At 35.9% G+C, this 24,934-nt stretch overlaps 1 protein-coding gene across 1 annotated transcript in view; it reads left to right on the plus strand.

Moving 5' to 3' along the window:
• The first annotated feature begins 13,315 nt into the window (after window positions 1–13,315).
• The window catches only part of Calx (sodium/calcium exchanger 3), a 129,370-nt gene continuing 117,751 nt past the window's right edge, over window positions 13,316–24,934 (plus strand). Inside the window, exon 1 of the mRNA XM_073073602.1 lies at window positions 13,316–15,164. Within this exon, the coding sequence (XP_072929703.1) occupies window positions 13,342–15,164 (1,823 nt within the window). The 5' untranslated portion in view covers window positions 13,316–13,341. The remainder of the gene's footprint in view (window positions 15,165–24,934) is intronic.

Here is a 24,934-nt window from a genome sequence, read left to right on the forward strand (position 1 = left end):
AGCAAACGGAACAGAATAATGGATTAACGGTAAAGTAAAATTGTGGGATGTTTCGAAAACTCATGGTAAGGGTGCAGTTCTGAACAACTTACGTGAGAATTAAAACATCTAAATTACAGCAATGAAAAGAAATACGTAATTGAGGTGAAATTTAATGAAGGCCTCTAAGTAAATACAGAAGTAAGTTGCACTGATTTCTATGGCAATATTGAGGCAAATAACAAAGGGTTTTAAATAGAATCTCGCGTTAAATTTCTATTGTCAGTATTTAATTTGTAGACTCGTGTGGCGCAGTAGTTATCATCCGGTTCGATCCCCGGCTAATGTAAATTATGGATTTATATTTCCGATTTATCGTTTTTTTAATGATCTCGTATTATAAATTAATTATCACTTGCTAAACGGTGATGGAAAACATCGTGAGGAAACTTGCATAACTAAGAGATTTATAAAAAAAAAAATGTCAAAGGTATGTGAAGTCTACCAATGCGCACTTGGCCAGCACGGTGGACTATGGCCTAATCCTTCTCAATGTGAGAGGGACCCGTGCCCAGCAGTGGGACAATAATGGGTTGATGATGATTTCCGATTTAGGTCTGGGTGTTCGTTTATTCGTCTTTGTGTTAATCATTAGGTAAAATTCTATTGTAGAGCTATGAGAGTAGAAAGCGTTATTCATTCTGTTTATCTATGCTTTTCTCAAAATGACAAGAATTATAGTCGACTGCACTGACAAAGAACGTATTTGTAGAATTCACTTATATTTGATAACTTTCTTTTTAAAGAGTGCTCTCAGTTACGCAGGTTTCCGCGCGATCTTTTTCTTCACTGTTAAAGCAAGTGATAGATAATTGCTAATACCCACGTAACTTTGAAAAAACAGACGTGTGTTTTTCATTGAAATCTTATACATAAAATTCTCGTGTCACAATGTTAGTTACCGTACTCCTCCGAAACAGCTTTACCGATTTTCACCATATTTTATATGCATATTCAGTAGGTCTGAGAATCGCCTACTACCTATTTTTCATACCCCTAAGTGATAAGGGTTGTTCACCCTTAACATTTTTTTTATTTATATGGCAACACAGCGTTTGCCGGGTCAGCTAGTATAATTTTATAAACTTAGTGATTTTTTATAAGAAACACGCTCTTAATCTTAAGTCCACTTGTATAATTTTAATTATCTTATTAATATAATATAAAAATGGATTATCTACTACCTCTAGGATTATCAGAAAATAAATTATTGTCACTAAATAAATTTTATTTATAAAACATCATCATCATCATCATCATCAACCCATTACTGTCCCACTGCTGGGCACGGGTCTCTTCTCATAATGAGAAGGATTAGACCATAGTCTACCGCGCTGGCCAAGTGCGTATTGGTAGACTTCACATATCTTTGAGATTTTTTTTTTATACATCTCTCAGGTATGCAGGTTTAAAATAAAACATACTAATAGTTAATTCATGTGGACGTGTGGACATATTATTTGTGTACAATTTTCAAAGAATTTCTACATTTATCTTGAAACTATTCTTAGGATTATCGTCAGGAATTGATTTAAAACAACTTTTTAAAACGAGAACATTTTATATCACGTTAACAAAATAACAAGTAAGCACAATAAACACAAATTCGATAAAACAAGTGGCAGAGTAACGTTTTTTACAACACTCAAATATGGAATTCCCCAGTAAGCGATCTAATGCGCTTTTTTATACGCCCCTGTTTAGTTAATACCCTCATTTGACAATTAAATTTCCTATTTTCTATTATGTATCGTCCCTAATATTATGTATATAGTAGATATATAGTAAAATTATTATCATCTAAATATATATAACTCAAAGGTGACTGACTGACATAGTGATCTATCAACGCACAACCCAAACCACTGGAAGGATTGGGCTGTTATTTGGCATAAAGGTAGATTTTATGACGTAGGCATCCGCTAAGAAAGGATTTTGATCAATTTTACCCCCAAGGGGATAAAATAGGGGATGAAAATATAATTTCGTAACGCGAGCGAAGCCGCGGGCAAAAGCTCGTTATGTATATATTAAAAATATAAGTTCCTACACTTATGCATACGAATGGACAGTAGGAAACCTCGGTAAAAGTATTCACCGCGCTACCCAAAGCTCTAAAAACGTATAGACGGAGCTTTCGCTTGAATATATTAGCGTCGCTACTAATTTCTTCGTGTTTTCCAAGCTTTATGAGAGCTTTTTCTCTTTTAATTCATTATACATTTATTTCTTTTAGCGGTAATTCTATTTATGAAGTTGTGTGATTTTGTATTGTGATGAGTAAGAAGTTTTGTTTATTTAAATACTGGTATAACGACACAATTATAGTTTTTTTATTACTGTTCCACTGTTGGAAAAGGGTCTTAGAATTAGTGGCTTAGACTGGGGCGTGGCTAATTTCAGTTTGGTTACATATTTTAATCGAATCGACACACTGAACCGATTTTAATGAAATTTTGTACAAAGATAGTCTGAGACCCGAGAAAGGACATAGGATAGTTTTTATCCTCGAAATTCCACGGGAACTAGGGATGGCGATCTAAGATCGATTAATCAAAGAATCAATCTTTTGGACCAAAAAAATCGATATTTGGATATTTTAATCGATATTTGTAAGGATTGAATCGTAAACTATGCATTTGATCAAGTAATGATCTTTAGCAAAGTTGTTGTCTATGAGCCCACGAAGGTTTCAGAGTTGGTACGACCAGATAGCGCCATTGTCATTCCAATGAAGGTACGAATTTTCAGTATTATGTATGTTAGTAAGTCCTATTATTATCAGCAGGGCGCGGCAGCGCGGCAGCGCCCTTCGAGCGGTTAAGTCCAATTAACGATAATTCGGACCTAAACTGTATGATACATAGTTACTGTAATACAACCAACCAAGATGACGTTGGTACAACATAATTCATCATTAATAATTTCAGTTAATCTTAAGATTTACCGTACTTCGGGTTTTTACAATAACATATTTATTACTTTGACTAACTTTAACACGCTATTATATATAGCAGCTGGATAAAGTGATTAATTTATCACATTATCGCTCTTTGCTCACTTTGACTGTAACATATGTATTTCTCATTCTTTGACGTGGCCTCCAGTCCAAACAGCTTGATGGATTTTAATATGTCATTGGATTTGTCTAAACTCTTCTTAAAAAAAAAAACATTTTTATAGTAAGTCCTAGTACTAGTTATGTAAATAAAATACTTAAAATAATACATACATAACTGCGTCAAACCCACATAGAGCTATTATGATATTATACAGTTTTAATAGTATGAGTCACTTCAGCTTGGTAATTACAGACCATAAAGTTTCCTTTGCCACTGTGTAGACTATTTATATAATTTCTATTACTTTGTATAAACAATCCACGTATAAATTAAAATATAAAATAGTAAACAAAATCAAACCAAGGATTTGTCTCTCGTAATACGTTTGCAGAGAAAGAGAAATATTTAAATAATGTTTGAATAATTTAAACATAATGTATGCATAATTTTAAAACACAAAACTTTTACAAAGACAGGGATAATATTAGCGTTTAGAGCTCGCATAAGGGTATTTATTTAATAGACAAGTTTTGCAGCGCGGTTCTGTTTACACTAGTATTTTTTTCTTTTATGCAGTAATTCAAGATTTTTTTGAGTAAATAGTATGCTATGTCGCTCTCTGTAAAATTGTCTATTTTAGAGTAATGGTCTCATCTAAATCAGTAGTACTTTTCAAAGTAATAGTTTTCAGAACAAGCTTATATATAAAGAGATAGTGCTATTTAAAAACAACTTTTTATTTTTGTAGGAAAATTTGAATATGGGCGCATCTATTGAAGTTATTGTTAACAAATTGCAGACGGATACTTATTTTTTTATAGCGATTTATCTTAGAGTTCATCGAACTTTAGACAACGCGCACGGAATATTTATAACTATGTAACTTGCTGAAAGAACAAAAGGTTCGTACTAAGTAAACATGATATGATTCGCGTTTCTTTGCAAGTAACGTAGGTCAGCTTCGTAGACTATTTCGGGTTTGAATCTCGGTTAGGAAACTATTTAAATTTGGCTAAGCCGCTTGTGTATTTGTCTGTGTGTGTCTATGTCACCTACACAGGTATCCTCGTATGTGTCATCACCGCCATACTCAATTCTGCCTTGTAATAGCAATATAAAGCGCTGTCGTGCTTTGTATGAGGGATGTAGTAAGGCAGACACTTCAGGAAGCTACTCGTATAACAATTTATATCTCTGCCGTAAATGTGTTGCCGACTTCGGCCATACCTACAGCTAGCGAGAAGCAATTTGAAGTTTCGGCGGAAGAGTGTAGATGCCAGCTTACTTATATATGAGAAAATAAACTTAGTCCTCATCAGTGGCAACTTCATGCCGTCATCGGCTTAATAAAGATCTACTATTCTGTATAGAATTGGTTGCAGATGACAATAAGCGGTAGTGACCAGTCATGTCACGTGGTCGTTCGCAAATACAATTTCATTTAAAATAAATATGTCAGATTCGTCAGATTCGTTCATTACAATATTTACACAAAATTCCCGGCAATAACACGAACATACAAACAGAACGAGAATTGTTTCCGTCACACTCTCGTCAAATTCGAGCGGGAATTATTTTTATTCCCAGTATTTCGTGATTCCCGGGAAAATCGCGTTCACCGTCGCCAATTACGTGTGAAATTTTCCGAGTAACAAATGCCCGGGAGTGAATACGGGAAATTAAATTGTCAAAAAAGAAAAAGAATTGAAAAAAAAGAAAAAGAAATGCTATACGAACTGGTTCAGTATTTATATAGTCCTTTGAAATGTTACAAATTTTTGGTCCTCGCGTGCAAAAGTTAGAGGACTTAATTTTTTTAGATGTCAAGAGGAGTTATTATAAAGCTAAGTCCTAGTTTGTGAAGTCGCAACTCTGGTCCTTCAGCCGCCATTTTAAAAAAGGGGTGCAAATCATTTTTACACCCTATCAGATAAACTCGGCGCGCAGAAAATTTGTAGTTCCGCTTACAATCTCAAATTAGATAGTATTGAACTAATGGAAATATGACAGACAAACATAATGAAATTATTCATGTGGGTTTCGTTATTTCATTGTGATACGGAATCCTTAAAGTTAGTCAAATTATAATTGTCGTAACCATATTATATTGTGTTCACACAAATATTAAATGTTTTTTCTATTTCAATAATTCAGGTAGGTAGGCTCTAATTAGCTAGTAACTAATTAGTAGCTCTAATAATTAAAATAAGAGAACATCATTTTACTTTTTAATTTTCAAACAATGTAAAGCTAACATAAATAAAAAGCTTCAGTTCAGTAAAAAATATTCAGTTCTAAGACCTAATTGGTATCAGCTTGGAACACGTGAGAGAAATATTTTTTCATTTTGAAATTCACGTAGATCGTGTAACAATGCTACATTTATATAGACAGACCTTGGCATTTCCCCGGACGTCATTAGTGAGGCTTTTATCAAAAAGTTCCTCAATAGTAACGAACGATTCAATAGCAATTTTAGAGGTCTAAAATGACGTAGGGAGGCTTACGTAGGACCGAAAGTAAAGTTAGTGAATAAGTCTAGATTGTTAAATCTGTGTGGATCTTTATTAGGGAGTTATCTGAAAAGTAAGTTTTATGATGTAGAGATGTATATAAATATAGTTTAGTAGCTGACCCGGCAAACGTTGTGTTGTCATATAAATAAAAAAATGTTAAGGGTGAACAACGCCTATCACTTAGGGGCATGAAAAATAGATAGTAGCCGATGCTCAGACCTACTGAATACGCATATAAAATTTGGTAAAAATCGGTAAAGCCGTTTCGGAGGAGTACGGTAACTAACATTGTGACACGAGAATTTTCTATATAAGATTTTTTATAAATGTATCATCTTGTTAAGACATGGCAGAATATTGACTTTCAAATTTTAGTAGCATTTTAAAAGTAATTTTATGAAATAAAATATTTTGGTTTGGGTTCTATAAATAAACCACCTAGGGAGAGTACTCCATGCCAATTTACAGATTTGACCTGTCTCAGTGCTAAAGATAAGCTACATAGCGTTACAGATGATGAAACATACTATTAGAGGTAATTCTTAATGGTTATTTATATAAAACTTCTGTAAAATCCTGTTAGGCGCCGGTTTAAGCTATACTTTGTCTGTGAAAAATCAGTAAGTTCTAATGTTAATGTTAATTCACTTGAATATGATTTACTATAAGCGTTTTATCGCTCGCGTTTCGTAATTCGTTTACGCTGAAACAAGTGCTTCTTGTTTTTAATTTTTCACCTCTCCTCGCTTAATGTAATTAAGCGGATGTAATGATTGAGTTATCGTTAACGATGAAACGAACGAACTCATTAATGATTGGAGTTTGATTGCAATGTGATGTAAACGAATTAATTATGCTATGTTTATTTGATTTGCTTTTTTGTTGTATAGGTGAATAATGTTTTTCCAGTTTGTGTGTGTGTGTGTGTGTGTGTGTGTGTGTGTGTGTGTGTGTGTGTGTGTGTGTGTGTGTTTGGTGAATTAGAAGGTGGTAGAACCCATTGTGGTTCGACTCCGGCGGCACCACCGCCACACCTATTTGTACCTAATAACAGCAGTGTTAGGTGCTGCTGCGTTCCGGTTTGAAGGGTGTGGTAAGGGAGACATACTTTTCCGAGGCGTTCCAGCTTAGTCCTCAGGGGTAGCGGCGCATCTATGGCCGACCTCAGACAGGATTATCTAATCCTGTCTGGGATTGATTACAGATGCCCATGGGCGGCAGTAGCCACTTACCATCAGGTGGACTGCATGCTCGTCTGCTACTCCTATATTATAAAAAAAAATTGGCTAATAATACAATATTACAACATATTGTTAAAAATACATAGGGGTTGAACGTTTGTATGAAATATATGTAAGACGTGCATGTTCATTTCATTCATTTTCATTCACACTTAAAATTTTATACAATAATAATTTAATTCGATAATTTATTTATTTATCTTATAGTTATTTTTCAAATGTATGTAGATTAGCTCAAAAATAGAGGAATGATTTATTGCATAGCATCATAATTTCCGCTCTGTGCGAGTGAAGCCGCGTGCAAACCTAGCTACACGTAAACCGAAGATACAATGCAGATGTGGCTGGAGCGTCGCCGCACGTGATGCGATTACGTCGTAAATGGCTTAGAGTAAGCTGTAGGAGGTCCGAGGTTGTTCACAGTTTCATGTCAAGGCACAAGTAAATGTTGTGTAACTACAATGTTTCTGTAGATATCATTTTTAACTGAAGGCAAAAAGTGGTTTAAAGTTTAACGTGTGTATGTTGGGTGTTGTCTGTCTTGAAGGTGGTAGAAACCTTTGTGGTCCGACTTCGGTGGCACCACTGTCACACTAATTTCTGCCTCTGTGTTCTGGTTTGAAGGGTGTGGTGAACAAGACAACTAAATTTTGTTGTGTAGTAAGGGAGACATACTTTTCCGAGGCGTTCCAGCTTAGTCCTCAGGGATAGCGGCGTATCTGTGGCCGACTTCAGATAGGAATATGTAATTGTATCTGGGGTTGATTACAAATGTCCATAGGCGGCACTAGCCACTTACCATCAGACTGCATGCTCGTCTGCTCCTCTTATATAAAATAAAACTGTTTTTCAACAAGTCTCGTGAGACACATAGATGATCAAGTATAGTGCGTGCTCTGCTCCATTTTATTATAAATGACCTCACATTTGTGTTTTCCATTTGAATCTACATATTGTAAATGTTTTCGATTCTATCTAGATGTCTCAAAGGAATAAAGTTTTCGTTGGATTTTAGCAGTAAAATAATATCGGTGTGAGTTATTTACTTATTTATGAGGTTTGGGATCAGTCGTGCCTTTTTTTAAATTTTGACGTAAAAAGCAGAAAATATTTAGATGTGGCATCTTAAATTTAATCGTAATATGTGATTTGAAAACACAGATAATAAGCTGTCTTGTAGTTTAAGGTAACTTTATTTATTTAATGTTTTTTGTTATTTCGCATGTATTTATAGAGAAAAGCAATTTTCGCATGTCGTGGATGCTGGCTGACTTACTAATTAGGGAGGCGACTATTATAGATCTCTGGAGTGGCCTAACATTAGTGATCGACTTCAAGGTCTACCTATTTATTCTTTGTGAAGTTGTTTAAAATAAAGGGTGTGGTATGGTAGACAGACTTTTCCAAGGCGTTCCAGCTTAGTCTTCAGGGGTAGCGGCGCATCTGTGGCCGACCTCAGGTAAGAATATCCTATCTGGGGTTGATTACAGATGTCCATGGGCGGCAGTAGCCACTTACCATCAGGTGGACTGCATGCTCGTCTGCTACTCCTATATTATAAAAAAAAACTTTACAAATCTGGATTGACACAAGAAAATACAGGATACTAGCCAACCCATTGGGATGTTTTCAATCCCACAGACCGTCTAAGTTCAACGACCATCCAATGATAACAAAAGTATGCAAATGATAACAAAATATCATAGTAATTGGAATTTATTTCTCTCCCTTGTTTGTGGAGAGTCTAGACGGTCCCTTTGAAGCTCGTTTTCATTAGCGTCCCTTTAAAAGCACTTAATTCGCACAACGAGAAATGTTACGACCATTACGTACTTTGTGTTTCAACTGACTTGTTAGTGAAATAATTTTTGTGTAAAAAAAATTACCTTTGTGCAATTTTAGCAGAGAGTAGTGGTTTGAAATTTGGACTTATGGTGAGGGTCGAGTTAGGCACGAGTTAGGTCGTGTTAGTTGCGTTCCTTTGGAGATCCCAGAGTCCTCTACGCAGCGCCGAGGACGGCCACCGGGCGGGTTTTAGTGCGGTAAGAATCCCACATAACCCTACGTCGCTCCCACGACACCGGGTACCTTTTGAAGGTTTGCCCCTCGTAAACAAAAAAAAAAAAGGTCGAGTTAGTTAACGACTAGTTGTTTTGACATCGTAGGAAAATATCGCTAGCAAAACTAATGTTTTTTTTTATGTATATTCTATATGTCAACATCATCATCAACTCATTACTGTACCACTGCTGGGCACAAGTCTCCTCTTAGAATGAGAAGATCTATGCCATAGTCCACCTCGTTGACCAAGTGCAATACGCACATAACTTTGAAAAATCAGAGGTGCCTGGGATTTGAACCTCGGACCCTTCGATCAATAGGCTGAGTTTCTTAACCACTAGGCTATCAATGCAATCTGTATGTGGTGACCAACAACGCTAGAAGAATAAAATATTTTTCAAAAGAAACCTCTTCTATTACTTGCTTAATTTATTTACTTACTTCCCCTGTCTTACCAGAAACATAAACGATTGAGAATTCGTAGATAAAGAAATGTTCTTAAAGATGTATGATGTCTGCCAATTACCACTCGGCCATTGTAAGGGACCGCTGCCTAAACGCTTCTCGTTATAAGAGGATATTCGTGCCCAGTACCCTTACCAGGAGTTTTTACGTTTTGACAATTATGACTGTTTTGGTATTTGTTTACGTATTTGCCCATATAAATTCCAATCAGCACCCCTAGCGGATTGTGTCAGAACTTGGAAATAGTATGGGCCAATACGTAAACAATAACCAAAACAGTCATATTTGTCAAAACGTAAAAACTCCTGGTAAGGGTACAGTAGTAGGACATGATCCATTGCAGAAACTTAAAGTCCGTCTACCACATTAAAAAGATAAAGCTACTGTGTTCTGTGTTACAACGAAACGTTCTATCTTAATCCTCAAAGCAGCAATGCATGTGAATATTAGTAAACTTCTGACCTACATTAAGTTTACAGAAAGGCGACAGTCGTACTGACAGTGACTACATAACAACACTACCCTTAGTATGAGTTTTTACAAAAATGTCTGTTTTTGTATTTGTTTACGTATTTACCCATACATTTCCAATCAGCGCCCCTAGCGGATTGTATCAGAACTGATTGGAATATATGGCAAATATATAAACAAAAACAAAAACAGACATTTTTGTAAAAAGTAAAAACTCATACTAAGGGTACAGGTTGACTATTACTCGTTAAATCCATTACATAAAACTAAGGGAAGTAGAACAATTAAGCTTCCGTGCCATTAGTGGCTTTGTTTATGACAACCTGCTAATTAGCCTTGAAGGTTGCGCGGGCCGTTACTTTGGGGTCAGACTTATGGTTATTTATTGTTTATTCTACGGATTCGTAATGGATTTTTTCTTACATTAAGTATACGCATTATTATTATTCTTTTGTAAGCATTTAACGATGTCATCGTGTTTTTCATTAATTACTAAACTGATGTTATTTATTTCCAATTAGTATGTTTTGTGCATTTGCTGTGGATTTTTATTATTATTTTTAATCATACACTTTTTCAAATTCAAATTCAAATATCTTTAGGATGTGGCGGGCAGTTATTTATAAGGACACAAATCTCTTTTATATGGAAGTGTATATTGCAGAAAGCTCATGTTCGATCTACTATTCCAGATAGCCGATTTTTGTTATATCAGCTTGTTGAACAATAGCTTCAATTTTACAATATTAGTATAGAAAAGTGTTGGTCGCTATTTCTGGGGAAGTCAAGAAGCTTTTATAACACAGACACTGTCCTCAGTGTCCGTGTTATAAAAGCTGCAAATAAGAAATATAATATTCAAAAATATATTATCATCATCATCATCAACCATCTCAACTAGCTCTCTCCTAATGAGAAGGATTAGGCCATATTCTTTACAGTGGTGTGTGTTGATAATTAATTTCTAATACGCACATAACTTTGAAAAATCAGAGGTGCGTGCCGGGGATTTGAACCTCAGGCCCCTCGATCGAGAGGCCGAGTTTCTTAACCACTAGGCTATCAGTGCAAAAATATATTATACCTACTTAATTACAGGACATATTTTGTAACTAGTTTATTTAATAAACTTAACTTAACTTAACCCCCTTAGGGGGTCGTGAAAAGATTTGGGAAACACTGGTTTAGATACCACGCTACTGAGAACAATAAGTACTTACAAAGCTTTAAAAGCCCTAAGAGTATTACGAACGTACACGACTTCGCAACCATTGTACGACCAAAATGTTTACTCAGGGATTTCTAGAAACTAGAAGAATGGTCTGTGTCCGGTAAAATTTTAAAGTACTGGCTTATAAATGTTTTGGTTTTATACTCTTAAATATGTGCACTGATTTATTTAATAGTATATACACTTGTATTTATTAGTAGGGTCAAATAATGTTTTGAAGACAATGATAATAGCCTTATAGGTAAGAACAGTGTTAAGCGTTGCTGTTTTCTGATATCTTGTATGATAAGAGAGATGCAGGAGTAGGTAGAAAAGAATTTCTATTTTTTTAGCATCTATAGCCAACCCTAGATAATATTAGATTATTATATTATATTAGACTTCCCCCCGTGCCGCTCCCACGGCACCGGGTACCTTTTGAAGGATACCCCCTCAAAAAAATAAGAAAGGAGTAGGTGGTACAGAAGTCCTATTTTTTCATCGTCCATAACCAATCCTAGATAAGATTAGATTCCTACATGAAGTCGACACCCTTCAAAGCAAAACACAGCAACGCTTAACACTGCTATTATTAGGCAGAAATAGGTGTGGCGATGTTACCGCTGGAGTCGAAGCACAAAGGGTTATACCACCTTTAAATATGATTTCATTTCAATTTGGGGTTAACACAGACACTCAGGCGGCAAGTGACACTTACCATTAGGTGGATTATATGTTCTACTAGTTAAATTTCATAAAAAACCTTCACTTCAAGTCAGTTGAGCTGTAGCCGTCTATTTACGTCAGTTCGCCTAACATGACTGACATTTTCACGAAATTATTATTTGCGATCCACTAGACTGAAACGTTTCCAAAATACGAATACCTTGTAAACTTTGAGCGACACTTGACATTGAATTAAAAGCTTCTCAAAGTTTGTGCGTAATTTGACGGCTGTTGATGTAAAATCAATATTGAGATTTGTTATTACGTTACCAATTTATCAAAAGTTAATTCATTGTAATGATATTTTAACAGTTATCTATTTTTGAAAATTATTTTATAGTCTGCTTAACAGTTGTAGGTTGTGATAAACATTTGTAAATTCAGCTAGACCTAGCAAACGTTGTGTGGACATATAAATAAAAAAATGTTAAGGTTGAACAACCCTTATTACTTAGGGGTATGAAAAATAGATAATAGCCGATTCTCAGACCTACTGAACATGCATATAAAATTTGGTGAAAATCGGTAAAGCCGTTTCGGAGGAGTACGGTAACTAACATTGTGGCACGAGAATTTTATATATAAGATAATAAAATACCGATCAGTTCAGTTAGAATATAATAAGAACATAAATAAACTTGTTAATTTGGTTACTTAAAAGTTTATAGATTTACTTTTAATGCTGAAGTATAGATACGAGTATAGAGGGACTTTCCTGAAACAACAAACAAACGGATTAAAACCGCATAATTTAAAATGCTATTTGTATAAATGGGCATTTTCTATTCATGATATAAATTATTTAAGTAACAACTAAGTCAATTTTGTTCTTTATTTATAACTTAAATATTCAACATTATTTGTTTCATTAAGATTCTCTGTTTCCAAGAAAGTCTTGCCGAAATAAAATTATATATTTGGCTAAGGAAATATTTTTCTTATTGCGAGATCTCTTTAATTTACTCAGAAAGCTTAATTTCTCCATTGTACTGTAATTTATATTGTAATAGGGATTTTATTATAAGCAAATTTACTTACAGTATCATTGTGTCCAATAAACTAAGATTGCTTTTAACATAAGTCTACTAAAGAAAAACTTACTATGTAAGACTTTTTATTCGCTTATTAATAGATCCTATTATATATAGTATCGGAACATAGACACTACAAACTCACATTATTTTAAGTAGCTTAATAATATTATAACAATACACGTAATTTACCACGTACATAAATTATTCATCGTATAATCTGTTGACTAATTTACGTCAAAAGTGATCTATGGCTCAATTGCGTGTTTGTAATACAAACAAAAAAGGGTTGACTTTGACCCTAAAACAATACAAAAACGCAAACTGTTTTGACGTAACCGAAAGGAGCAAATGTGGTTACATCTGCAAACTTTTAGCAACATCCCGGAGCGAGATAGCGCGGCAATAACGCTGCGCCAAATTCCGTATCGTTTGCCCAACTCTAAACTAACTTTAATAACTGAGCCAGGACGTACGCGGCTAATAACTTTTTTCCTCAACCGCCCAACTTTACGGCCCATGACGCTAATAAAACTCCATCAGAGGTACGTGCGAGGACGTACGGACTTGCGGCGACTTTTAAAAGCCTTAAGAGAGCGCGGGGCGGGGCGCGTCTCGACGCTCAGTCGGGCGCCGGCCTTTGGCAGCGCCGGTCGCGCTCATGGATCGCGACAGGTAAAGGGCATGCGGCCCGCGCTCGTCGCGCTCGCGGCTTGCTGCGTGGTGGCGCGCGCCGAGCTGCCGTCCGCGCGCCTCGCCGAGCGCAACACCACCGCCCACCACGTGCTCCAGTGCAGCGATGGGTTGGTCCTCCCCGCGTGGAGACCCCTCGAGGATGTCCCGACCCTCGACATCACCATCCGCGGGCTCGCATACTTCTTCGCTCTCCTGTACCTCTTCATAGGAGTTTCCATCGTCTCCGATAGATTTATGGCAGCAATCGAAGTCATTACATCCAGAGAGAAGGAGGTGCGTGTGCGACGAAATGGCAGCGATCAGATCATCGTCGTCCGAGTGTGGAATGAAACGGTTGCTAATTTAACATTAATGGCTCTGGGATCCAGTGCACCCGAAATATTATTATCAGTAATAGAAATAGCAGGGAAAAATTTCGAAGCTGGAGATTTGGGACCCGGTACCATTGTGGGGTCGGCTGCATATAATTTATTTGTTATAATTGCTATCTGTGTTGCAGTAATACCCGATGGAGAGGTACGTAAAATCAAACATCTTCGTGTATTTATAGTAACTGCAACATGGTCTGTCTTCGCTTATGTCTGGCTCTACCTAATCCTTGCCGTGATTTCTCCGAGGGAAGTTGAAGTATGGGAAGGCGCTATTACATTCTTATTCTTCCCAGCGACTGTCATTACAGCTTATATAGCTGATAGACGACTACTTGTTTACAAGTATTTGAAAAAAGGCTACAGAGTTAACGAGCGAGGAGTGATCGTGGAAGTAGAAGGAGATGGATCTGTTGAAATGGCGCTAAAACCTGGTGATGACTTCGCTTCAGATGATGAAGAAGGTCGAGAGTTAGAGAAATCCCGAAAAGAATACGTTGCAGTCCTCCGTGACTTAAGGCGACAACACCCCGATGAAGATTTGGAAACAGTAGAACGTATGGCGCTAGAAACTTTGATGGCACGTGGTCCTAAGTCAAGAGCATTTTATAGAGTAGCTGCAACGCGAAAAATGACTGGAGGAGGAGATTTCTCTCGTAAAATATCAGAACGAGCTCAGAGTGATTTAAGCGAAGTTAAAGCTGAATTACAGCAGCGTGAAACAGGTAGTGTCATGGAGCCAAAAGGTCCACACGTAAAGTTTGATCCAGAGCATTATACAGTCATGGAAAATTGTGGGTCATTTGAAGTAAGAGTGATCAGAGCTGGAGATCTTAATGGCGAGGTAACCGTCCAGTATGCAACCGAGAACGGCACAGCAGAAGCTGGATCTGACTATGTACCAATTCAAGGCTCGCTGGTATTCGCTCAAGGCGAGACAGAGAAGACATTCCGCGTCGAAGTAATAGATGACGAAGTGTTTGAGGAAGATGAGCATTTTTACGTGCGTTTAAGTTCTCCGAAAGGAGCTGTTATAGCTTCGCCGTCGACAGCTACGGTAGTGATTTTAGATGATGATCATTCTGGTGTGTTCTCCTTTCCGCAAAGAGACTTCGAGTTGACGGAGTCGGTGGGGACTTACGAACTGAGGGTGGTGAGGACTGCTGGTGCTCGTGGGAAGGTGCGGGTCCCGTTCTGGACCGAAGACGGTACTGCGAAGAGTGGTGCTCAGTACGAAGCCGCGCAAGGCTTCATCGTCTTCGAGAACAACGAAGCTGAGTAAGTTTTTTATTCTTCTCTTCTTAGTTGCACTTTTTAATTTTAATTTTACAAACTTTGGTATATAATCATCGCGGATTCTGATATAACCGAGATATCAGAAAAGTTTTAAGCATATTTACATGTTTAGTACATTTATCATCGTGTAACATAAGCGAAGTTTGTTTTATCAACTTTTGTGAATTACGACGTACGGAACTTTTATTTCAGATGAAACTTTATGAAAAAATTTACGTACCGATCATAAATTTTCTAACAATATTTTTAGTTGTCTACTCTAGTTTACGTTTCTGTTGGAAGAAAATATAACTATTTGCTGTTTAAACTTTAGTGAAAATTCGATTTGATTTAAAATGTTTTACACGTTTCAAAACAAATCTATTTTGATGGTTAGTAAAAACTTTTACTATAAACAAAATTTTACTTACATTTGTGTCAGAAACAAGTAATTTGATGACACAAGAATAAAATATTACGATATTTCTCTTAAGGTTAACATTTACCATACCAATCTAAAAATCCAGGTCACAATTAAGCCCTTGTTAAGCCTTATTACGTCACAACCTTGAGCTTTCATAAGCGTTATAAGTAATCATTCTTGGCGACTACATTATTGTCGGCGAACCAAAAATAATGCGGTCATGTAAGGTTTCTGAAGCCGTGTAAAGTCGAGCAAGGTATAGATTGTGAGCGCGATTAGTTAGGTCGATGCATACTGGCCCTATTTCAATGCGTCTTTATAATCCTGCGTAGATCATCCAATTTTCATCATCATCATCATCGTTGGTATGACCCCACGACTGTCGCACAGTTGGAAAAAGGTATCCTTTTTAAGTGGGAGGTTTTAGTTTAACTAGATCATACGTTTTTCATTGTCATCGTCGTTGTCAGCACTCCACGCCTGTCCCACTGCTGGGAATAGTTCTTCTCTCAGAGTGGGCGGTTTTTGACTAAAGACCGTGCCGACTAAGAATGTATTGGTAGACTTTACATACCAACTTTTAAAAAACTCGTTTAAGCAAGTGATAGATATAAAATTCAATACGAACTTTGAAAAATCGTAAGTGCGTGCTTGGGATTCGAACCTCGGACCCCTAGCTTGATAGGCTGAGTTTCTAGTCACTAGGCTGTCACTATTCGTCATCATCATTAACCTGTTATTGTCTGGGAATGGCTCTGCTCTCATAGTAGAGTTTTAGGCCAAGGTTCACAACGGCGAACTTCGGAGTGTTTAATTTTACATACAATTTTTATAAGATTTCTCACAATATTTTTCTATACATTAAACGGATAACGTCTACAATTCATTTCTATACAGTTAACGCATAAATGAGTTGTAATACATATAATATTTAAATATTTGAGACAAGAGCCTGTGATTAAAGTTTCTTTACAATATTATTTTCATCATTAAATTTATATAAGATTTTTTTAAGTAATATGCAAATATCTGTATATCAGAGTTGCCTGAATTTGAAATTTGGACTCTCAACATTCGACATTTGTAGCACTAGGCTTTGTTACCTTTTATCGTAACCTTTTCAGGACTTAATTACAGTAAGCGGCTTAATTCGTTACGCAAATTGTAACTGATACGCGGAAGTTTGTGGTAATTTTTGGTCTATTAACTTCATTTTGATACGATGGTTAATTTTGATATCTAATATATAAAATTCTCGTGTCACAGTTTTCGTTGCCATACTCCTCCGAAACGGCTTGACCGATTTTGATGAAATTTTTTGTGCTTATCCGGTATGTATGAGAATCGGCCAACATCTATTTTTCATCCCTCTAAGTGATAAGGGTTGTTCACCCTTAACATTTTTTTGTTTATATGGCAACACAACGTTTGCCGGGTCAGCTAGTTTTTTTTATAATATAGAAGTTATAAATGACTTTGCAGTCCACCTGATAGTAAGTGGATACTGCCGCTTATGGACATCTAATAGTAATTGCTTTCATCGTAGAAGAAGTAAATAAATCATTAATACCTGCAATAAATAAATTTCATTTCATTTCATAAGTAATAACAAATAGATCACTAAATATTTTTATTTAAAAGTAAATTAATATGTAGGACGAGTTTACGGCTCCTTCCGCACTATTTTGGTGTGATATCTATTTGGGTTCGTTATGGAATATTTATCTTTTTTGAAAGTTTAATCAAAATTCAAAGACGACCTGAGGTAGGAATCTAATCTTATCTGGGGTTAATTACAGATGTCCATGGGCGGCAGTAGCCACTTACCATCAGGTGGACTGCATGCTCGTCTGCTACTCGTGTAGTAAACAATATTAATTAATTATTACTTATGAGTAAGTAGCAAATACCACAAGATACAATTTCCTCATAACTTCATCTCTGGTTGTAACTTCAATTCGACGTTAAGTTTATGCCGAGTTCTATTAAGTTCTAGGCGCAACTTCTCATATGTATTATAGGGATGGCATCTAGTTCGAGTGTTTCAGTCAGATTAATATCTAACTCAGCCGTAAGAATTGCTATAATTTCTGGTTTAAGATAAAATAGATTGGAACTAAATAATAATATCTTATCTATATTTGATAGATCAATGTTAAAGTATAATGTATTTTGAATAAATCTTAGTCAAGTATACAACAAACTATTGAAGTATTGAAATAACTTTATAATCGACGAATTATTAATATTTCCGAATATTTTATGTTTTTATATAATTCTTTTTAATTAATGAATTAAATGAAAAATAATTCTTTGTTATATTATTTGTGTATCTTATTTAAGTTTAATGTAAAGTCCGTTTTTAATGAAAATCGTCTTCAACCCATTACTGTCTCACTGCTCTCACTGCTGGGCACGGGTCACCTATCCGACTGAGAAAGATTAGCCCATAGTCCACCGCGCTGACCAAGTGCGTATTGGTAGACTTCACTTTGAGAACTATTTTTAAAGGTCTCTCAGTTTTGGGTTTTTACTCATGATGTTTTCCTTCGCCGTTAAAGCTGTTGATAATTTATTTGTGATACGCACATAACTTTGAAAAATCAGAGATCAGAGATTCGAACCTTGGATCCCTCGATCGAGAGACAGAGTTTTAATGAAAATAATATTATATAAAAGAAAACATTACACTCCGCATTCGGGTACAAATACTTATATATAACGAGATTTTATTCGTCTTTAGCTGTAAATCGGATTTGACGCTTCGCAAAGTTCCAGAAAGTTCTATACAATTTCTGTGCTTCATATGATCGTTACTAGCAGTGGCATCTTTAATGAGTTTCGCAAAGCTAGTTATGAAAGATGTCAAAAGTTATAGTAGGAGATCCGATCGCCTGATTATGTACAAAGTTTATTTGGTTTCAATCCATATAAAATTTTGTAGATATTTATGACAGTATTAGAACCTTTTGCGGTTGGATTCCGTAAGCATCACCGCCACCACCGCTATTTGTGCCTAACTATAGAGTGTTGCTGCTGTATTCCGATTTCAAGGGTGTGATAAGGGAGACATACAGGGTGGTGGTCCAACTTAGTCCTCAGGTAGCAACTCATCCATGGTAAACCTTAGGTAGGAATGTTATATTACCTGGGGTCACTTACAATCAGGACTACGTTCTTTGAATATCCCGAACGGATCCGTATTGGAGAACTGTGTCGAATCCTCCACGCAAATATCGGAAGAAATTCCCACGGGGACAAAACGTTGCAGCCAAGAAAAGCCAATGCAACTTTACCATAAATAACCAATTTTTAAACGAAAACTTTTGTTGCATATTTTCAGTACTTTTCCGGGAAATTAAAGTTTCCGCAACTTGTCCCGTACACCGCTGCCCCGACTTCGCGAGTTGCGGCAAAATATGGTAATTCCTTAAAACTGTAATTTACCGTTTGTCCTAAACGAAATTAGTTTGAAAACGTTGCATTTTCGTCGCGCAGCCGAAATATTATACGGTGCTTTTATTACGTAATTGAAGAAGTACAGAGGTGCTGTGGTGACTACGGTCCATGAAAGTCTTTAACATTTGGGAATTAATTATTACTTGTTGTTAAACGGTGCAAGGAAACATAATGAGGAAATATAAGTTTGAGAGACCTTTAAAAAATTCAAGAGCGCGTGAAGTGAACGTAATAAACTATCAATCTTGACCAGTGAGTAGAACGATGGCCTAAGGAACTGATTCCTCATTACAAGTCTCATCACTTACTTTGAGTTGAGATATGTAATGAGGAATCAGTGGAAAATAGGTTGCCTTCAACATATACCGCCTTATTGTGACGTAAGATTCTGTGATCTTTTGACGTGACAACGTCTTAAATTAGGTTGCGGCTGGGAGTCACTTATGAAAAAGTGTAACGCCCGGTAACGTTACGATGAGTCACCGAACGAGAGAGAGGCCCGCCGAATGCCTTGCGTCTCTCTCCCACTCAACTATGATCGGTCTGCCGCGCGCGCAGCACTAGAGAATTAGGCGCATTGAATCGGCGCATGCTTGTGTCTCTGTCTTTGTCTTTCTCGAACGTTCTTGGCGTTGGAAAAACAAGAAAGCGTCACAATACAAGTTCACACGTGTGGTTAAAGTATCGTCAGCTGTGTCTGTAGTGAAAATATGGAGTGCTTAGATTCGTCATTTATCATTTACAACAACTACAACAATAAAGGTAAATAATTGTACACTGATATTTCATTATCGTAAACTATGATTGATTGATTAATTGTTAGATTGACACAAAAGTTGAGAAACTGAGTTTATAGGTTATGTCATACTATTGATAAATGTTGATAGTGTTAAGTAAATTATTAGTTTAAAATTAATTAATTAATTAATTATTATTTTACAAATTTCTTTTGAAAAATGCAACCATTCCATCAGTATTTTCATATGACGTTGTCACGTTCAATTATCGTCAGTAAACCGACTTTACAGACAACCGATTTTTTTTTGTTTCAAGTTTCAATTAAAGCTTAAAGAGACACATTTAATACAACATAGATTTGTGCTATACACGAATATGTGTTTGTTAGATGTGCTTTAATGTGCGGTTATGGATATTACACAGATTACTCAATTGGAGATTACGTTAATGATAACATGTGTATGTTATCTTGAAGAGGATATTCAAAGATCGTTATCATTAAGATTATAAAGTGGCCACTTCCAGTAAATTGATATCCTGTTCGAGTTTTATTTTTAATCAGACTGAAACATAACCATGCAAGGTTAAATTAGTTTTAACCGACTTCAAAAAGGAGGTGGTTATCAATTCGGCCGGTATCATATTAGACACGATATTTACATCGTTGTCCAACGAAATATATTGAGCGCCGACTTCAGAAATATGTACTAAACCAACATTTATTTCAATTATTTTTTACTTTGTAGTGACATAGAAGTCAGTTGTATTTTTTTTAATTTTTTTTAATACATGCTTATGTAATATTTGTATATATGAGGTATACGATATTTGTAAAGTATATGAAATATTAACCAACTAAACAGATATATTTTTCTGAAACAGTAAAACTCACTTACCTAAGAACATGTTTTTGTAAATAATTACATCAAGCAAAGGAATGAAAAATAATTTTGAGATTTTATAATTGTACGCAGGAAAGCATTATTAGAAACAGTGCAATATTACATATATGTACATAGATTCAATTTACATATAGTTATACATAGAGGTAATACTGGTATCAATATAGGGAGAAATTATTCAAATAGAATCCGCGTCAATCTGCGAACATTTTAAGTCAAAATAAATAAAAATTTAAATCTAAAATTAATTCCATATCTTTTAGTTACCTCGCGTTTACAACAATAAAACTGAATAGAATTTTGGATCTATTCAAATTCAATATATCATTTTATACTGAAAGCTTTAACTAAGTTTCGGCCGAGTTACCGCATCTAAATCATTTTACGACCGCTTCGAAACCCATAAATTCGCGGCCATCAAAAGTAATTTTGGCATCAAATATGAGTAAATTATTTGGGACGTCGGTAACATGATAGCTTTTATATTAAATATTCGTGTTAGAAAATAATTAAAATTTCATAAAACGACTAAGAGAAGTGTAGTGTGGAATATTGTCTAAAAACGCTTTCTGCACCCACACCCTCTCTCTAGGATTCTCTGTGTCGTGGGTGCCATGGACACACACATAGAGAAGTAAATAAACACACATAGAAACAGAATCCAAATTCATCATTAACATAACTGTCGGGCAGGGGATCAAACCCTGGATCCTCTGCGCAACAGACTGGTATAGTGACCGCTCCCCCCCCCACATGGGTCGTTGAAAGTTCTTCAGTTCCTCAAAGTTCTTCAATTCCTTAAAGTTCGCCAGTTAGAAGTCCTACTTCAGGTCATAGATGCATTCCTTAAGTTTCGGACTAAATTGCAACGTATTTAATTCGTAGGTAGTGGCTATATCTATACATCTATACATATAAATAAAATTGGAGTATCTGTTTTTAATATTAAAATAACCGCTTTTTACTACATGCATATGAATATATGTACGGTACATACAACAAAATAACATTTTTTTTTATTTATCTCTGTTGGTCTGTCTGTTTGTTCTGGCTAATCTATGAAATGGCTGAACCGATTTAGACGGGACTTTTATAGCTAATGTAATAAGGAGTAACTTATATTTTAGAACTAGCTGTGCCCCGCGGCTTAACCCGAGTTATTTCTTTTTAACGCGGGTGAAACCACGGGGCAAAGCAAGTACTACATATGGGTAGGGGATGTAGCAAATAAATTACGATGAACTTTTGGTGGTCCAATTTATAGTTTTTTTCTAAGATTGGAGTGGCAAGCGAGCATGCAGTCCACCTGATGGTAAGTAGTGACTGCCTTTAATTCTTACTATTTGTTGTTATAGCGGATATAGAAATGAACCTTGCGTATGACAAGTGCGATACCAACTCGTACACCGAGGGTTCCGTACAGCCAAACTTTAATTTATTTTTTATTTTGTGTTATAGCGGCCACTATTATACATACTCTGAAAAAAAAATAAGTTTCTATCTATTACAGACCAATAGTTAGGAACTTGTAGCATACGGATAGGCTTAGTATTAGTGTTCCGTTTTTACACTTTGAGAGCGGATTTTTTTTTCGTGGGGAAACCCTTCATGGTTTCCTCTCTGTCGCGGGACAGCGGAGAGGAAATGCCACCGGCTAAAACCCCACGGTGTTCCTCTATACGCCCTTTGTTGGGACCACGGATTCGCTAGTTGTACGGTTTCTTCTGCATACACTATTAGCGATAAATAAAATACAGAATTATGAATTAAGGACCATATTTTCCAAAACCGATACTTAATTGTAATGAATGAGATGCGCTAAAACTACTTTATTTAAATGAGTACGCGGCGTCCTTGTTGGCTAATTGATGCGAACTGATTTGAAAATATAATATTTTAATAAATGGCGTGTGCGCGGCTTGGGAAATGCTGACTGCAGCAAATGCACGGTTGCACCGTACATAAGTAGCACTCGTGAGTACGGAACCCTAAAAAGCAGTCTTTATAAATTGAATCCTTGAGTACGAACGCGTATGTTAAATTGAATGGATACGCGCATTGCGGCTGTGATTTTATTGTGCCGCAGATATACAATGTGTGTGCAAATTTTACACGTATTGTATGTAAATAAGCGTTGTAGCGTATTATTTTATACTTTATGGACATTCCATAAAAATAACTCGAGAATTCCTACTACAACGATTTGATGGGTTACAGATTTTTTTGGGTGGTTGTTTCCATTTTGAGTTCACGTTTCACGTTTGATGTGTTAAAATATTCTTAAAATAACGGAAGTTTGTCTTTTAGTGGAGTTTAGAGTTCTATATAAAAAAAGTCGGTCTTCCGTTCATTAATCCTATTTTGAAGCTTACATCTTCTGACCTGCAAGAAATTATTAGTAAATTTGCATAAAACTACGTAACATATGTAAAGTTTAAGGAACAGTAATAAATATCTACTTAGCAATACAATCCTTATAATGAATTGATCAGAAATGTTTAAAAATATCTGTGGTAACTAATAATTCTCTCTCTCACCACAGGATCTACAACTGTCCACATTTATCCACAGAAAATCCTGCATTATTTAATTTGGCTTTTCATTAAGAATGTAAAGCCACAGAGCTGTAAGCCGTTTAGTATTTACATAAAATGCATTCGTAGCACTCGTAGTATTTACAGTAAATTAATGCTACGTTCGTAGCTCGTAGCAAACAGAGCCTCGAGCGTAGCACATCTCGTAGACCCTGTAGAGTTGACATCAATATGAACTTTGTTAATTACTCTTGAAAGTATATACGCTGCTGTAACTTTTTCTGATTAACTTTTCGCTGAAATAAGTTTTTCAATTAGTAAGTTATTTTTTTATACAGTTGAAGTGGTGATGTGCTTATCTCATTGTCGTTCAATTACATTTTGTAATCAACGACCAAGATATTTTTTTATTTTTAATATTTGTTATTGTAGTACCTATAAACGTATATGCATTGCAACCAAGTTGAAACGCCTTATGTATATGTATGTATATCTTATGTATCTTTGCTATCTCTCTCTACTACTCTACTCTACCTCTATGTTATCTCTCTTATGTATATCTTTGCTGTTGTAAACCAGACACGACTTCGCCACCGCCTAATTGAATGACATTGAGTTCTATCACATTAAAACTACTGTCACCTTCCGGGCACAGATCTCCATGAATATTAAGAAAACTATTAAGAGTCAGTATTGACAACCATAGTATTTTTACTAGCATTGGAAACATTACAGAGAAATCTTAGGTACATACATAATTTTCTATAACAAAACTTATTACATCTCAAACAAGATTCGGTGGTACATACCATATCGCGATGGTATCAAATTAAAGTACATAGAAACAGCGACCGTCGCCTATCGAGGCTTCGTAAGGAAGGTTTCATTTCCGGTGATACGAGCAGTTAGATAGCGGGAATATATGCGGGTTTCGTGTGCGTTACCGAATTTATTTGTTAGGGGACACATGTATGCAATTTGTGATAGAAATATTCGGGGAAACCTTAATACTTAGTAACGTAAACATTTCGGGCATATTTTATCACTATTGTTTTATGGGTGAGCAGAATTTATTGTAGTATTTCGGTGTCTACGATATATAATCGATAACGAAGTTTTGGATTCATCCGTAAATAGCTGTCCAATACAATTCATGTGTACGTGACCATATAATATCTGACTTTTGCAATCTCAGTTGCTTCTAGTTTCATAGAAACAGTGTTAAGGGTCTGTCTTTTTTAACTGATTTAAAGGGTTAAGACTTCTGCCTTATAACAATGCTATACTTATCCGAGACGACTGCGATTTATACTCGTCATTACTATTGTCCACACAAAACCCCAATCTTGTATGAGGTCGATTACAAATATGCACGACAGTGACGCTACCCATCAGGTGGACTGCATTCAACATAAACGCATCCGATAAATGTAAACATTGCATCAACTACGATTTATATTCGTCATTACTGTTCACACAAAACTGTAATATTGTATGAGGTCGATTACAAATGTGCGCGACAGTGACGCTTTACCATCACGTGAGCTGCATTCATACGCATACAATACACGTAAACATTACATCAACGATTTATATTCGTCATTACTGTTCACACAAAACCCCAATCTTGTGTGAGGTCGATCACAAATACGCGTGACAGTGACGCTTACCATCAGGTGGAGTGCATCCATAGATACGCATACGATACATGTAAAC

This window comes from Epargyreus clarus, unplaced genomic scaffold, assembly GCF_041222505.1.
Source record: "Epargyreus clarus isolate Ecla_fem2 unplaced genomic scaffold, WU_Ecla_fem_2.2 ptg000006l, whole genome shotgun sequence".
Lineage (NCBI taxonomy): Eukaryota > Metazoa > Arthropoda > Insecta > Lepidoptera > Hesperiidae > Epargyreus > Epargyreus clarus.